Here is a 17,897-nt window from a genome sequence, read left to right on the forward strand (position 1 = left end):
CTCCTACCCTGGGGGTCTTTAAGAAGCGGCTTGATGCCTACCTGACTGGGGTCATTTGAGCCCAGTTTTTTTTCCTGCCTAGGCAGGGGGTCGGACCTGAAGATCTACAAGGTTCCTTCTGACCCGACTTCTATGATTCTATGAAAAGGCAAAACGCAGAAGTTCCAAGACTCATTATCCAAGTCTTCAGAAGACTGCAATTATTTCTACCACCATAGCAAGGACGACTGTTAATCAAAGTGCAGCGTACAGCTATTAGCACACAGATACTAATAAACTGAAGGACCACTGATTAAAACAAATAAAGTCTTTCCCCTCCAACTCCCAACTGAAATCAACAAGCTTTATAAATTTTGGCAGAATTTTGATTTTGAATTTCTATTAAAGCTTCTTGCTTTTAACAGAACCCATTGTGTTAAAGAAACAAACCCTCCAGGTTTTACAACTCACTTCACTGAACTTGAAATGAATATAATAAATTTACAGTCTGATGTGAGAGAAATGCAAAATAGCAACGAAGTGAAAAATAAAGTGGACTTTTCAAACACTGTAGCTTTAATAAACAGAAAATTAGCAAAACTGTGAAACAGGTTGTTAATTTTTCATTAATGTTTAAATTGTACTTATCTCATTAACATTCCTTGTTGAAGAACAGATTACATTCATCATACACTATATCTCTTACTAGCTGGTGAATTAAACTTACCAAATTGTAGCCAGCTGAGTCTGGGAAAGATTAGACTGAAGAAGGGCATTTTTTGCTTGGAAACCTAAGTGAAGGTATGAACATTCTTAATAATTGTAATAAAACATTTATTTAGACAAAAAGATGGATACTAAAATTGTGTACATTGTAACCCGGGGCAAGTACAGGTTAATTCTTAAATTTTACTTGACCCTTTTGTGCTGATGTTAACTTAACATTACCAGTTTCAACTTCTGTCCTCTTTTAAACCTGGAAATACCAGTCTCTCTTTATACATAAAGAAATATCATTGGAGCTCTTGGGATTACCTGTTCTCACTGTGCTAATCCCAGGACAGGAGACCTGGGGTGAATATAAATGTTTATAGAAATCTTCACAGTTGTACGTTGAATATAACTGGTTGTCAGCCCACAGTCTGAGCTGTAAGCATGGGGCCACTGGCATTTCCCAGCAGCCAGAAATATATGGCTTGCTGGGCATGCTCCCAAGCCCTTCAGCCTTGAGTTCTACTATTATCAACTGGCTCCAAATCAGGAGGAAAAAAAAAAAAAAGAGAGAGAGCGCATCTCATTCTTCAATCTCAACATCCCTTACAGAAGTGGTGAAAATGCTCCCATTTTATAGACTAAGAAACTGTCTACAAATGAGAAGGGAAATGGATTTGCTCTATATAACGAAAGTCAATCGGTAGACTGGAGCAGACAACAAACCTTTCCTAGTCTCCTGCCTAAGACGTTTATAGAAATCCATCCTTTCTTAGTGACTATGTATGGCATTTTTCAAAATCAATTATTTAGAAACAAAATATCTCACTGAAAAATCACTGGAGCTTGTACTCCCAAAGCATACAGGGACTTTTGAAAAATTCCTCCCTTAATTCCTGTGGGGAAATAGTATGTTTCTTGCACTGCTTGTTTTGTCTAAGTGGAAAAACACCCCTAAAAGGTATATAACAGAGCAATTTCTATAGCTTGTACATAGTACAGTAATACAGAGTGCCTGTATACATCAGTGCACAGTGAAAAAAGGATACTGCAGATGGCCTTTATTTTATTCACTTGTGTATGAGATTATATAGTGTTTATTCACCCAATTAGTATCAGGCTAGATTGAGAAGAGAGAATGAAGAGCAATTTAGCCATTCCCCATTATTTAATGTATGTGACCTGTTGGTCAATGTTATATTTAACACTGTGAGCCCCAGAACACACAGCTACATTGTAAAAACTTCCATTGGCCTATATTTCTAACAATTAGGAAGCTCTTTTTCCTAGCTCAAATGTTATACTGACCTGATAGATATCCACTCATGCCCTTATCAAGACTGTTAAATTTTTGTCTGTATTTTAATCTGGAGGCCTGAGGAACAGCCCAGTCTGAGGATCCAGTCTTGGGTGAATTCCCAGTTAGTGAAGTAGTAGAGGAAGAATTTGAACTGCAATACAAATGTTTAAAAGAAAAAACAAATCTTCTAAATTATAAAGGTTTCCTGCACAGACCCTAGATTATATGCTATTTATCCTATTACAGAGCTATTTTTCTCTTTTATATATCATGCAGTCCTTAGCATAACATGATGCTGATCCTGCCTCAGGATGCTACTGTAATATAAACATTATTTGATAATTTAGATGTATACCCCAACATATCAAAGGGCTTATAATGCCTTAATTACACAATGTTTTCAAGCCTGCTATGAAATTAGGAACACAGGACTAAAAGGGACAGGATGGGTTATCAACTCCAGTCTTCTGCTATCACAGACAACTATATTATATAATTCCCACCATATTCCACTCATGTTTCAACTTAAAAGTAATTTTTTTGCCCCCACTGCTACTACTGGTAAATTGTTTCAGCAGCAAATTGCTCTGATGATTAGAAACCTTCTTCTCATTATTCATAGCTTGTTTGCATCTTTTTGTTTTTGTGCCAACACTGTCCTTTAAATAGCAGTGCCCCTCTGTGTTTCCTCAGATGATATATTTGAAAGAGCATTTAGACACCTTCTCAGTCACAGTTTAACTTGGGTAAACAAGCCAAACTCTTCAGGTCTGCTTTGTAAGATTGGTTCTTTATACCCCTAATCATCTGAGTAGACCCTTTCTGCACTTCTTTGATTCCATCTTTTGTGAATATACGTGTACATAGCTGTGCATAGCTTTCTTGATGAAAAAGGGGAACTAAGTTTATATTAAATACAGCACCATGATTTTTTAGAGCACTTCAGTGATAAATACAACAGAAAAAAAAGTTTTACTGATAGTACTGATAAATAACGTGCCAGAAAACTGAAAATCTGAGAAAAGCATGACAAAATGACATATCTAGTATGTTCAGAAAGAATGAGACAATACATCAGAATGCTTTTTAAAGCCTGTGGAATGACCCTGAGGCCTAAGGAGAAAGTCTGAGAAGCAACTTTTAAAAAGAACACAAAAACTTGGTTTTTAGATTATATTTAGACCTGAGGAAGGACATTGGATGCCTGAACGCTTGTTCAACATCTCTCCCAGCTATACAGTTGGTCCAATAAACAATATCACTAAAAAGCCTTGCATCTAAAAATCAGACATTCATATAGAAAACACCCAACCAACCAAACAACTCACCCCCCACCCCAAAATATCTAGAGCTTCTATAATCACTGTTCCTCCCAATACCCCAAAACAAAAGGCCTCTTTTATACCATTTAGCTCAGATTCTGTGCTGCTCTTACAATATATGATGTCAATATATGATTTCACTGACTACATAGTACAAACCTGCTGACTACACAGGGAACTTTAGTGAAAAATACTAATCCAGAGCAAAAAAGCAAACTTCCATTTGAAAACTTTTGCCATTTCTGCTGATAGACCACATCACCAACTCAGTCAGAAACTTCTTTTAAAAACCAAAAAGCCAAATTGCTTTTTATACGATTACTTTTAACATGTGAAGCCAATCAGACTGTTAGGAGCAACCTAGCCTTTCTTCAGCATAAACTTGCTTCAAGATGCTGCTCTGTAGGCGCGTCTACATGTTCATTAATGCACTGTAATTACGGCGCATTAAGTTTAGTACCTGTAGTTACAGGTATTAAAGTTAATAAGCTGTAATCGGCGCACCTGCACAGTTGCACCGGTGCACGCTTTTTCATGATGCTAATGAGCAGTAGACTAATTCTACTGCACGTTAGCACAGTTTTTGCTGGCCATGCTAATGCACAGTAGAATTAGTCTACTGTGCCTTTAGCATCTAATGTAGATGCATCCAATATCATGGTAAGTTTACTCTGTAGACGGGGACTTAGTTTCTTCTTCTCCCAAGATTTCCAGTCATTTAGTTCTCTGGAATATGCATTCTAGAAACTGGTCATAACCAGTCAAGTTGGTTACTGTTCAACCAGGGATGGCCTACCTTTCTAAAACACAGCAGTACCAGAAAAGTTCCTGTTTTCTTTACATTCTCCAAGGATGTTTGCTTTCTACTCCCTAACACAGAAGTCATTTGGACTCATTGTTATTCTTGCTTGGCTTGCTTAAACCTTATGGTATCAATAGGTTCACAAATTAGTATCTTTGCTAGTTTTTAACACTGGTATAGTAACACATTTCATCCTATAATAGCACATCAGACTGCTTGTTTTTCTTATACCCACATCAGTATGGATTTTTGTTCAATGGTTATATAGAACTACATATATCACTACCTAGACCAATCTACCACTACCTAGACCACATTGTATTTCCTTCCATGCATCTGAAACTAAAATTACAACATGCACTTTATACACAATTCTTACTTAAGTTCCATTATTCGTGAAATTCTCTTAGATACAGATTTACAATGGCTATTCAGTTAGACAAGTTCTACAAACATACTTCTATCTAATTGGCATGAATGAACACACTGCTGCAATGACATGGAACTAAGACAGGAGTTTGATGTGTAATTTCTATAGAATTATTCAAACTGGCTTGCTGCACCCTAAATGCTACTTACGGCTGCCTATACACATGCTTAGAGGTAGAGAGAGCTGTTTTAATTAGAGTGGTTCCCGGACAGCTGCTCTAATAAAAACAGCTTACAGTCATGTGTATTAAGGCCCCTCCCAACCCCCACATTTTAAAATGGCCATGGGGCGCTTTAACTAAAGCTCATTCAACAAGGTTTAGTTAAAGTGCCCCCAGAGCCATTTTAAAACGTGGAGGGCTTCATACGTGTGACAGTGAGGCGATGCTGAAGCATTCTAATTAGAACGTGGCACAGACTCAATTAATCGAGTGTGTTCTGATGTGTTCTAATTGGAACATGAATGAGCATATCTACAGGTAGCATAAGTGCCTATATCTAGTACTTGCCTCCCTTTAAAACTGCAAGAACCTCAGGGCAGCTATGCTTCAGAGCATGCATCTGCTCATATACAACCCAGAACGCACACCTTGGCAACTGACTCTCCCCTAACCTTTGGACTGATTCATATCTGGGCCCGGGGTAGTTAAGTACAATTTAGAACCCTAGAAAGGGCCACGTTAATATGCAGAAAAAAGCCATGACCAACTTGTACCAAAAAACCACTGAATTCACCTCCATGCCACTGCCATTGGTAAAACCACTGTCCACCATTTGGCTAAAAGTATAGTAGTTAAAGTATTTGTGCAGGATATGGGCTTCTCTTTCTAGCCAACCTTCACCCTCTTCCATTTCCCAGGAGATCAGTATGGCTGGTAGGGCATTGAATAAGGTAAGTGAGAGCATTCAGTTGAACTGGACAAACAAGAAAGCAAGAGTACTGGAGCTAGGAGGAAAGCAAGAACTACTCCCCATTCTCTGTAGAGAGCTCCTTGCTGGCTAAACCTAAATGTTCAATGCTTAAACAGATAATTTCAAATCACTCTCTCAGGGCACATGCTCAGAAGTTAGGTGTTGTCTGAAGACTATTTGGTCTGTGGCTTCTATCACCTCTTTGTATGCTTTGCCTGTTTATTTTCTGTACATCCCATTCTTTTTGGCTTGAGTTCTTTGTCCTACTTAGAACTCTCCTATGACATTTGTTGACAATGTTATTAACTGTGTGTATGCAAACACTATCTTCTTTAAACTCTGAATGTATCTCCTTAAACTCTATCAATGTTTAGAAATGCAACACTTTTATATGCTCTCTGAAGCTGAGAAGATGCATTCATTGTACTTTTCAAAACTGCATTTGTTGCTGAAGTCTAGGACACAGCAAATTGGGAATCTTAAGTTTCATACCTGCTAGATCCTAAATCGATCAGAGACTGTGCCTTTTGAATGTTAGTACCACCAAACCCTCCTGTCATGGGACTTAAGGAGCCAGTATGAGGCAATGCTGAAACAGAAAATAAAATAACATGGATACAAGCTAATGGCTACTTTGTAGTGAAGGCCCTAGATTTTGCTAGCAGCAAGACAGCTAAGCAATGTCGATTTTTTCCAGGTGATAATTGGTGTAAATAATGAAGTAGAATACATAAATAATAACTAAATATTAGCTGTAAAGGAATATTGAAATTCATGTGCTCTGCATTATACCCTACTGTCAACAGTCTGAAGGTGATTACAGATTATTTCAGTAACAAACTCATGACTTTCTTTGTGTGTTCAAATGTATGGACAGGAAGTTGAGCAGGCCACACCAGTTACAACTGGCCTTATAGAATAAACTAGAAATTTACATACAATACAGATTCTTTCTGCATACAGATAAGATCTCTTATTGCCAGTCTAAAAATAATTTAAACTAAGACTTAGATTCATGTGTCCAAAACAGAGTAACTCATTGTACTGTACTTACTTGAAGAGAAAGGCAGAGATAAAGGCTGAAGGAGACCAGATGTACCATTTGGCAAGGATGATGTACTGACAGAAGGCACCAGGGGAGCAGAGATAACCAAAGGAGGAACTGAAGTCACTGAGGCCAGGGATGACATGGGAGCTAAAGGTGCAACTGTAGGCACAGATGTTGGGATGGACAAGTTTGGCATACTACCCATTCCTAGAGCACAAATTAAATAATTAACTTAAATAATTCAACATTTAATTTTGTAGCACAGAAACAGTATAGGGGTTTACACAGCCATTGCTTCCCCATATCCCTCCGTCAAAGACAAGTGTCGTGAACAGAGCTCTATGCCCCAGATTTCAGCAGCAGGTCCTGTCCCTGCTGTCTCCACCCCTATTGAGTCCTTTTACCAGCCTTGCAGACCATGCAACATGGTGCCATATCTTTGACACCCCTGGTCTAAACTATTCATACATATTCAGTTATAAAATCTAATTTCTCTCTTCATTTTGGACACACAATTTGCATGTCCTAGCCAGGAATGCAGAAGAAAGAACAAATGATGAAATAAATAGTACGATTTAAACATGTTTCTACCTGGTTTCCACCAACAGCCAGTTTAAAACTATTTCTCCATAAGCTTTTCATAAGTGTAGCCTCTAAGGGACATTAAATAATGGAACTAAAGTTATGACAATTTATATATAAAAGAGATGACAGCTTCTGCAAGACTAAATATTGCTTATCCTGAACCCCACCACTCATGACTGGTACCATGTGTTCTTGTCATGAGTTCTAAGACTGTCCAAAAGTGTACATGCAGATGAGAGGAACTGTAACTCTTGGCAGAAGTGATATCTTTTATTAGACCACGTAGGATGACTGCCAAAAGACACTGTAAATATCTGAAGCCCCTGGTAGGGGTGGAGGATATTTGCCGGTTGTAGGGAGACTTATTGTTCTGGACTGACTCATGGATTTGGACTTGATTTGGCTGGGAACGAGAAATTTATTAAAAAAGAAAAAAGAAAAGGTAAATTCCAATTAGTATGTTTGCTCGATTTTGACGGAGTGTTTTACAGACATGCTCCATTTGGGCTGCATTCAATCAACTTCAAAGTTGTTTTTCATTACTGAGCACAGTTTAATGATAGGCAATGTATTTAATGAAGGAGGTTTTCTTATATGCGAATAAAAAACATGGGGTTTGGGGCTTTTTTCCCCATACTGATTACAGGGGGGGACACAACTTGTCTTATACTCGAGTAAATATAGTAATTAAGATCTCTTGTGGAAAAAGCGTGCGCGCGCGCGTGTGACAGACGCATACAAATGTGTGTACAAGATGCACTCTAGTCAAAGTTATTTAACATACTATTTTATAAACATCTCATGAAATACTGGGTCACGTGCACATGGAATGCCTAACAGTAAAGACAGGGAAAAAAAACAAGCAACAGAAATGATTAACTTAAATCAGGGCTATCAAACTGGTGGCCTGCAAGAGTTAATTTGCAGTCCCCATGCTCACTCCCAGACATCACTTCCCCCACTGACTCAGCTGCATGGTTTCTGGGCTCCCCTTAATTCTGGCTTTTTCTTCCAGCCTCCAACCCAGAGGGTGGTGTGGCAGAGCACAGCACAGCCTGCAGCACTGGGGGAGCCTGCAGCCTGGGGAGCCCATGTGGCATGGTGCAGCAAGGGAGCATGCAGCCAAAGAGCTGAAGGTGAAGCCATGCGCAAGGTGCAGAGAGAAAGTGCCCGCATGTTCAGCGCAGGGTGCCAGTGGCTCATGCTGGTTTAGCTCATACAGTGTGGGGCCCCCAGCTGCTTAGAAGTTGGACAGCTTTTTTTTTTTTTAACTACCGGTTTCAGTCTGGAGACCTGCAAAATGTTTCAAATTAACTCTCTCAAGAGAGATTTTATGTACTGCAGTTTTCTACTCATTTAAAATTATCATTTGGTTAGCGTCCTGAAGAGAGAAGAATAAGATCTCCAAGTCAACAGAACAGACCACAAACTATATGCCAATGGTGTGAAGAGTTTTCATGCGTCTCACAAACCATTCTTACTTAAAATTCAGTAAGATGCTTCTTTATGAACACTACAATGCAGGCATCTAATGAAAACACAATGAACGAAAATATCCAAAGCTTCAAAACTTTGGGGAAAAAAAATCTTTGCAAAAAGCCTTTGAATCAGAATATCCTCTATACAATTGCTGGCGCTTTAAACAATTGGTCCACAATACAATAACTCTATTTACTCATTTGTCTATGTCAAAAAAGCCAATTTGGGCAAATTACTCTTAAAACTAGTAAGCATATTAAATATTCATATGTACCAAAGCGAGCAGAAATTAACGGAGAGAATACTACTGGAGGCTGTTTCATGATAGGAGGGAGGACCATTGGGAGGTGCTGTCCTTGTAATTTTAGTTTGATTAGTTTCATGGCTATGGAGAATTCCTGTTGATCCATCTTCCCATCCTTGTTCAGATCTGACAGAGCCCTTGAAAAAGACAGTGAAAGAAACATCAGCTTAAACTTTTTCACTAAAAGGTAGTGTTTCCATAATTTCACTGATTGTTTTGTTATTCTATTACAGAAAATAGATACTGGAAGGCGCACCTAATCCTTTCCTTACATGAGTGTCTTTTGTCTGAACTTCTTTTAGTAGCTATCTTTTTGACAAAGAAGCAGTTAACACTTGGACTAGGGACAGAAATTACTCATAATCTGCTATAAGTGATTGGAAACCAGTTCAAATCCGTGACACAACAGAAATTCAGTAAACATAAACTGATTTCAAAATGGCCCAAACCAGTTTAAGATAAACCTGGATGGATATAGTATCAGACTTAACTGGTTTAGGTTAAATCAGCTTACTAAACTTCTGTCCCAGAGCCCCTCCAGATTCAAGTTAACTCACAGTTCCCCCAGCATCCCAGGATGCTTTGCACCTCCCCTGCAAACCCACCCCCTCCCAGGGTGGGCAGGTTAGCCTTGGTCCAAGCTGTCTGCTCCAGCCAGCAGGGAGACTTGCTCTAGCACCTCTGGCCTGGGCCACTTCAGGCATGTGGCTGCATTTCCAGAATGTCTGTTCACTTGCTTATTGGTTCAGTCTATGCATCTTAGACTAACCTGAGAAGACTGAATCAATTCAGTCTGGGGCTTTATGATTGTCTGTACTTAGCCTTGGAGTTTAACCTGCTATTGATTTTATAGAAAGTTAGATATGACCTTCCACAACACACACAGCCTCAGGTCACAGATCCCAATTTTTCTAGCAGCCAAACTAACACATTTTCTTGCATACAACACAAACTTTTACCTCCAAAATCAGGCCTTCAAAACTGGGATATTAAGAGGGGAAGCTGGTTTTCTGACTGGGACGGAAGCACCCTATTTTGATTTCTGCTCACAGTGCAGCAACATTACTATTTAGGCAGCTGAAGGAGTCAATTGACATAATGGCTCATTGTTCTTCACTCCAGAGGTGTCAACTATTGTCTCTTTTTTCAGTTGTCTGAGAGCTGCTCTTGGTTTCTCTTTCCTTCTGTTTCATAGGCTTGGCAATTCTTTAGCTCTCTTGACAAATCACAGGACCACCCATATAGACCAGTCTTCAGTAGCATGCAGGGTTTTAACTTTAGTTAAGCAGGAAAAGGAGAGCAAGTCAGCTGAAGATTAGGTTCTGTCTCTGCTCTATGAAGGCACAAGTTGGGAAAAAATCTTTTTTTCTTCATTCTACCTTTCCAAACAAGACACATTATATTTGGGGATGTGCTATATGCAAGAAGATACAGTATTCACTTTGAAAGTCAAGCTGTACTGCAGACCATAGTTTTTTTTTAGATATGGTAATAAAAGCTACCTGGCACCTACTGATATGACTCAATTTCTAAAATTATTACACATTAAAACATTCAGTGCTCATGGAACTAGAAGACTATTTGGAAAAGCATCACCTTCAGGTCCAGTCTGATGCAACACTTACTGCATCAATTTTGCCTTAGCACAAGCCAAACTGATCATTTAAATGAAGATTTGGCATTGCAAGAGATCAACATGCTTATACATAACACCTATTAAATGTAGTTACAGATCTTAATAAAAAAATCATCACTATTTAAAATTTAATTAGTATGTAAAAATATACCGTTAAAGCTTATATTCTCACCCATTTTTCTTGGTACTTCCCTAACCTGAACACCATACAATTTTGTGTGTGTTGAAACAGAATGGGCTACTGATGTGCAAGTATTAGAATTGAAAACAAAACCAGTGAGCAAGAGAGAGAAGCTGTGACAAGCTGTTGTACACTTTAACAAGTAATGATCTCATATGGGAACCTTAAAATAGAAAAAAAAAAGAGAAAGAGGTAGAACGAGAAGGTTGCAACATAATGAGAGGGTTGAGACATAATGAGAGGGAATGAGAAGGCTGAGATAAAATATTCCCAGAAACGTCAATCGTCTCAGAAGACAACTCCATAAAGCAATATATTTTATTGTCAACATCTTCCTGGTGTTTAGCCTGGATTTTCCTTCACTCTGTTTATGCTATAGTTCCCATTTACCGTGCACTGTACAGCATATGATACGATTCCTCCCCATTCATCATTTACAAATATTTGAAGAGTGTAAACATGAAGAATAAGATACGTTTAATCAAGATATAAAAACCTGCCCTAACGCTTCCTCACAAGTCAGGTCCTCCAATTTCTTACATACTTATAGGTCTTTCCTCTGAGCTTTTTAATCCGTCTATATTTCTGACAAAAAGTACCCAACACTGAACATGACACCCTGGAATGGACTCAGCAATTGCAAAGAAAAGACCTGTCACACTCCTTCATGTGTAGATCTCTCTTGCATTTGATGTTTAATACTATATTTTGGGTTGGGGACGGTAGGGGAGAAGGAATTCAGTTGTTTTTACCTACATTTGACCAGCATATTTCTATTAGCTGATCCTTACATGAGGTCTAACAATGCTATTTGGGCCAGTCCACCATTCCCGCCCCACACAGTGGTTACCTCCAGTTTATTCTTACCTTTTGTTTGTGATATTTGAATCAGTTTTTAATCCCTGGAGCATAATTTAAAATTAACCACTTTAAATTAATTTTATTAAATCCTTGATTCAAAAGTAAGTGTGGCTCATGCAGACCTTTGCACACAAACAGTCCTGTTGAGTCAAATGGTGGGATCAGGGCCTGAAGAAATACATCTACTGAGTTCCTTTAATCCACTGATTCTGTCAGAAAAACAATCTGGGTTGTCTGTCTCCAGTTTTTATGTAATTTACTGTTTATTATTCAAATTTCATTATCATTTTGTTTCTCATAGAATTTCTTTTGGTATTGTAAAAGAGATCAAACCTTAGCTAATAGGAAAATAAACAAGAAATGAACGGGTTCCCCCAAAATTTTTGTTTGACCACGATAAATAGTGGGAAAATGGAGTTTTTAGTAAATAACAAACCAACGTCGGTACATGAGCCAAACATCTTAAACCTTTAAATAAAAAAACAAACAATCTTACCATATTTCAGCCAGGACAGAAGCTGGTAGACCTGACTGTAAGAAAAAGGTGCGTGCTTGTTCACCTATGACCAAAAAGAGAGAAAAGAAGAGAAAAACTAAGGTCTCATATGAACTTTAAAATAAAAGCAGCGGATATTTATCAAGGTCAGCGCTTTCAGAACAGCTCAGCGCTCCCACTTAGGACCAGATTTCCAAAAGATCTCAAAATGTTGGGTGTTAAGCTCTCGAAAATTCTGCACCACAACTCCTTGGTGATGCTAGTTGGCAAGTGCTAATGTATTTTGTAGTCCCGACTCCTAGCTTCAGGAAGTGGATTAAATTAACTATAAAAAAAGCTTTGTTTAATACATCACAAATCCACAGGAACCAAGAGCTTTGTACACTATAATTTTAGATTTAAGGAAACAAAGGTAAAATTTAAAGAACTGAGTGTTCAGTGTTGGCCCCACTGACTTCTGAGGAAGAAAGAAGAGTAGGGTTTTTTTCCTGCTGTTAACTGATTCTAATTCAATCCAGTACAGGCTCTTTCAACTAGAAAAGAAAGCTTTATAAAATACATTATTCTGTATGCAAAGAACACATTTCCAACAAGTAAACACTTATCATTCAGTATTGCAGGGATGGGGCATGATGTGCTGTGTAACTCCATACCAAGTTTCACAGCAATGAAACATGGATCACATTATTAAGCACCATATTTTCCTCAAGCACCACACAGCCCCAAATAAGACAATACTATTTTGGGAAGACAGAATGAAGAAAAAAGATCTTTCCAGTCTTCCCTGTTACAGCACCAGATCACCATGCTTGAACACTCCCAGGTGCATGCAGGAAGAGTGAAGTTCAGTTCTCAGTATCACTGACCCTCTACAGCTCCAAAGGTAAAGGTTTAACTTCAGCACAACTGCTTGGGCACAAGCTGCTACCAATTCAGAAGGGGCTGTGACAGGGTTAAACCTCTAGCTTTGGAGCAGTAAGGAGAGGGTGAGCAACACTGAAAACTGGACTTCACCCCCCTTCCTGCATAAACCTAGGAAAGCAGCACAGCCCCCCACCACTAGTCCAATCATGCCTCCATTCCAGCCTGGAAATCAGTTTCCCCACTTAAAATATGCACCCCAAGTTTGGATGGCCAATTTTTGGAGAAAGGGTGTGTGCGATACGTAAATGCAAGTAAATATGGGATGTGGACAGTGCAATAGAAGTTTTTGCACCTGCACACTACTGAGTTTTCAAGGTAGAACTTGCATTTATGCAGAAAATCATCTTACATTCACATAGCATTGTAAAGCACTTTATAGCCAGGTAAGTAATCCTTCACCCCTGAATTCCAGCCTTTTCTCAGGTGGAAGAGACAGTGCTAGGCAAAATGATTCAGCAGTTTTGGAGAAGCAAAATACTGAACGCAAATGAAACGGTCAGAAGGCTACACCTAGGCAAAATACAATTACACACGCTGAAATTTGTGGAAGGTGAAAAGCTTAATATTCCCTTGCTTGTGATAAATTCCATAAGCTCCTGAAGAAACACCAAGTGTCAGGCCCTTTATTTTTGCCTCTCATACCAAAGAATAAAAACTCCAAAAGCACAGAGCCCTCTAACAGGGAAAGAAGAGTGCCACTTCCTGAATCACCAGTCATTTGATACAGCAACAACAATAAGCACTCTTTCACAGACACTCACATGAGCACTGATTGTCCTACTTAGTCTATGACTGGATGGGATGACAGCACAAGATGGTTGACTCTCCAAGTGAAGACTTTAATAAACCCTTTTGCAGACTTTCTATGCCAGACTGTAGACCAAACCTTGTAGAACAGTTTTATAACCCCCATCAGTGCTTTGTGCATAGTTATTAGTCATATAATGAAGAACTGGGTGAAAATGAAAGCTTCTAAATTGTTTTATAAAGGTACTGCAGGTACACAAGGTTTACTATACAACACAAACCAACCTGTAATGTATCCTCCTGTGGGTTTAAGGCCATCAAACTGCTTGTCATGCTTCGCCCGCTCTTCAGACGTGATAGCCCACATGTTTGGCCCTCCTAAAAAACACAGATTAAAAGATATTTAAAAACAAAACATGGTCTCTGTCAATTGAGAAATTCAAGCTTTGTTTCCTAAGAGACAAAATTAGACCAAGAGCTTCTGTAACACGCCCTGCTCCTACCAGCTTGGCAAGAACACTTACAAAACCTGATGTGTAAGACTTACTCAGTGTTGCATCTGGCTTGCTTATATGCTGTTTTCAAACAAGCTATATTTTTTTTCAAAAGCTGGTGCAGGGCAGCTTCCTGCCACTGCTGATTGTTCATAGCCCAGGCAGGAAGCATGCTGTTTGGGCTAATTTGTGTGACCAAACTATTCTCATGATTCACTGGTAAAACAAATATGAGTCAATGTTGTTTAAAGGTTCTTGGATAGGAGGTTAATGCACTGCAGCTCCAACTATAGACTTGTGCTACTTCTTACCCATGCAGCAAAAATCACAATTGTTGCTTACAACAAGTGGTGGAGCTGTGCATCACCTTTCAAAACCGATAGCATATATTTTCACTTACTCTTAAAAAAGTTAAATTAAGAAGAAAACAACAGTCCCAGAGTGACAATTATTTCCTTCTGTTTGCTTTAGTTGTTCCCTAGTTATACCCCTGGTTCTTTCTAAAGGATAAAACCAAGAGTTGTGTTGTGTTGCATAGATCATAACAAAGGGTTGAATTCTCAGATGTGCCAAATCCCACCAGAGGTGCGCAGGTTGATGCACCTGGCAGAGAAAAGGAATGATTAGAAGTTACTGAGTGGGATAAGCGCTATATAAAATTCAAAAATATTTAAAAAATGTGGCTAAGTGTTAGGAAAGTGTATCTAGGATAGCTTTTGGCTAGCTGTCAATTTGTATTCAACCAAATTAAGACTTAGCCAACATTCCTAATGGGGGTGTGGGGAAGGGAGCCAAAAACATCTCAAAAGATGAGGGTGATAATATGTATCATGCTCATGGTCAGCAATGACAGCCACCACTGCACTCAGTTCAACATCAGGAATTCTATAAAATGATTCAACTGTCCCTCAAATCATTTTTTTTAGCCCAGTGGAAAACTAAAAGTACACTCAGCAAGTTGCCTTAAAAAAGCCTACAGCACTCGTAGAAAGAGTATTTCTGTACAACACTTGCAGCACTTCCATGTTCCCTAAATACTGCTCCAGTTTCAAAATGGGGAAGGTATTTCATTCTTTGGAGGGTTTCCAAAGAACCCCTTACAGTTTCCAGAGCTCACAGCAAAGCCAGCGTGTGTGAGGCTAACACACAGAATGTCAAACACCTGCTGTTCCCCTATGTATGTAGAACAAGGAGAGTTTCTCTCTTCTCATGACAAGACCTTGTTAGGAATAGAACTGCTCTTGTCTATTAATCCACATGGATAGGAATCTGTCAGGGAGGGTTGTGCTTCTCTGCAGGGAGCTGGGCTAGATGATCCTTGAGGTCCATACCAACCCTATGATTCTCCTATGCAGAATTCTTTACTTCCGCTATTTAATATGGAATAAGTCATGACTAAGCAACCAGAAGCCTGGTGGGATACCAAACAAAATCTACAAATTACAACTCCTGCTGACAGCAGCAGCAGTAGAAGCAGTGATTAGGACTTCTAAATATACCCACAAGTGGGAGACCCACACTCAAAGTACTTAGTACAGCACTGTACTCACGCAGCGCTTTACTGGTCTGGACAACAGGAATGTACATTCCTAAAGGCACCAGGGATAAAGTGCCATAAAAAATTAATAGAAAAATTACAGAGGTGGAGAAAATTACTGTCAGTGCAACTTCCCAAGCATGTTTCTCTCTGATACAAATACAGGTTTCATTATCCTCTGAAACAGGCTGTGTGGCAAGAGAAAAGGGCTACCCCCACTTATTTGTGCTCAAGGGATGATCAAGAACAGAACGAGTCAGAAACCTGACAACATTCACAGGGTAGCGGCCACTTAAAGCCAGAAATGTGATTTCACAGTTCCTTACATGGGGTTACTTTCACACCTGATCTTTTAAGATGCTAATTTTTCAACATATAATGCTTTTTTTTCTCTGCACCTCCCTCAGCTTAACTAGTGACAGTCAAATGGCAGTTTCACTGTCTAGTGCTCATAAACACAAAACCTGGTTTTCTGTTTAAAAATTGCACATTCTCTGGTTAAACCCTCAAAAACCATGTGTTTCCGTGATTAAAATGAAATACTACTATATATACGTTTCAGCTTAACACAACGTTTTATTGATATATTTACAATTTTAAAGCAATTTGGAAGCCTACCAGTGCCTCAATCACTATAATAAAGTAAATTGTAAATACCTATACATTTTGGTGTTTGATTATGCTTTTTTTTTTAATCATGGAAAATCAGAGCACCCTCTGCCCCCTTTGCTCACCAGGATGCGGGCCCAGCTGCAGCTCCCCCATGCTGGTGCCCTGCCCATGACATTGCCCCTCACTCCCCACCCACAGTCCCCCTTCCCCTCCAGGCCAGGTGAAGGGGACCCCTAGCTGCCAGGGCTACAGGGGCCAGGGACCTGGGTCCACAGCAGCGCCCAAGCCCCAGCTGCTGCCCTGACAGGCAGCTGCTGCTGCAGAGCCCATCGGGTGGGGGGAGGGCAGATGCAGGCTGCCCACTGCAGGCACGGGACTCCCTGCCCTGCTGCCCTCTGCCCAGGGCCTCCTGGCCCAGTGGATGAGACCTAGCATGGCAGGGTAGAGCAGGGTCAGATGAGGAAGCTTGGTGCCACCGCCAGGAGCCCCATGCCTCTATGGTGAGGCATCCCTTGTCCAGCAACAGTGAGGGGCACAACTCTGCACTGCTGCCCCCGCTGCTGCCAGGTGGGCAGGGGGCACCTCGCTATAGTGGTGTTGGGGTTGCGAAAGCAGATCTGATCTTCCACGCCCTGCTCTACCCTGCTGCACCTGGTCCTGCCCGTTGGGCCCTGGAGGGAAGGTGGGGGGAGCCTGAGGCCAAAGCTGGCAGCCCACATCTGCCCCCCACACTGCACATAAATTTGGGGGGGCATGTGTCCCCCATGCTTCCTCCAGGAGTGCATGCAGCAGTGGGGAGCCAGCCCCCACCCCTCTGCCCCCCAGATGAGCCGCCTGCAGCTCCATCCTGCTCCCTGCCCAGGCCCTGCAGCTGTGCTTTCCAGCCCTGGACCCCATGCACTGCCCGGGTTGGGCAGCACCCCCAGCCCCAGCCCTGCCCAATTCCCTCCTTCCCACACTATGGGGGCCTCAATCCTCCCCCCTCCCAGATTTACCTGCAGGAGCTGCTCTCCAGGCTGCCTGTGGCTACGTGCATGTGTATGTGAGCACATGGAGCCCCCTGCCTGACCACCATCCTCCTGCTCTCCGCAGCCCTTTGCAGGCTGGAACTCTGCCAGCCTGCAAGGGGAAACCCCACTATTTCCCACATTTCTCTCCTCAAAAGGAGAAAATCCAGGTTTTACTGCCTTTTTTCACGGTGAATGGAAAACCCAGATCCCAGCTCATAAAGTAGCATTTTGTTGTCATATCTGAATCCAAAATACTTCAGGGCGATGTTCATTTCAACATTCAATAGAAAAAAACCTGTAACCGTTCATTAAGTCATCAACTGGGCAAAACACTGGCAACAAAAACTTAAAAGCCTCCACATATTTTTCAGCACAATTTAAGTTAAAGATCTGCTATATCCATCCGAGTGAGATGGTCTGATTTTATGAGTTTTCATTTAAAACTAGACAAAAAAACCTGTTAGTTACAAGTGAATTTAGCTCAAATCCAACCCCCCCCCCCCCCCCCCCACCCAACACACCACACCC

At 40.5% G+C, this 17,897-nt stretch overlaps 1 protein-coding gene across 10 annotated transcripts in view; it reads right to left on the reverse strand.

Moving 5' to 3' along the window:
• Positions 1 to 17,897, reverse strand: part of ITSN2 (intersectin 2) — a 127,840-nt gene that overhangs the window by 63,616 nt on the left and 46,327 nt on the right. For 9 of the 10 annotated variants that reach the window (XR_003094959.1, XM_025208592.1, XM_025208593.1 and 6 more), the window contains 7 exons: positions 14,002 to 14,094; positions 12,046 to 12,109; positions 8,842 to 9,008; positions 6,510 to 6,710; positions 5,948 to 6,044; positions 1,999 to 2,141; positions 707 to 770 (listed from right to left, as the gene is read on the reverse strand). Coding sequence is in view for 9 of the 10 variants with exons in the window: in XM_025208592.1 (XP_025064377.1) it covers positions 707 to 770; positions 1,999 to 2,141; positions 5,948 to 6,044; positions 6,510 to 6,710; positions 8,842 to 9,008; positions 12,046 to 12,109; positions 14,002 to 14,094 (829 nt within the window). In the remaining variant the exon portion in view is untranslated. Of the gene's footprint in view, positions 1 to 41; positions 71 to 706; positions 771 to 1,998; positions 2,142 to 5,947; positions 6,045 to 6,509; positions 6,711 to 8,841; positions 9,009 to 12,045; positions 12,110 to 14,001; positions 14,095 to 17,897 lie in introns of those variants that run through there. The other variant, XM_025208597.1, reaches the window with a different exon arrangement.

Source organism: Alligator sinensis, unplaced genomic scaffold (genome assembly GCF_000455745.1).
Source record: "Alligator sinensis unplaced genomic scaffold, ASM45574v1 scaffold300_1, whole genome shotgun sequence".
In the NCBI taxonomy this organism is placed as follows: domain Eukaryota; kingdom Metazoa; phylum Chordata; order Crocodylia; family Alligatoridae; genus Alligator; species Alligator sinensis.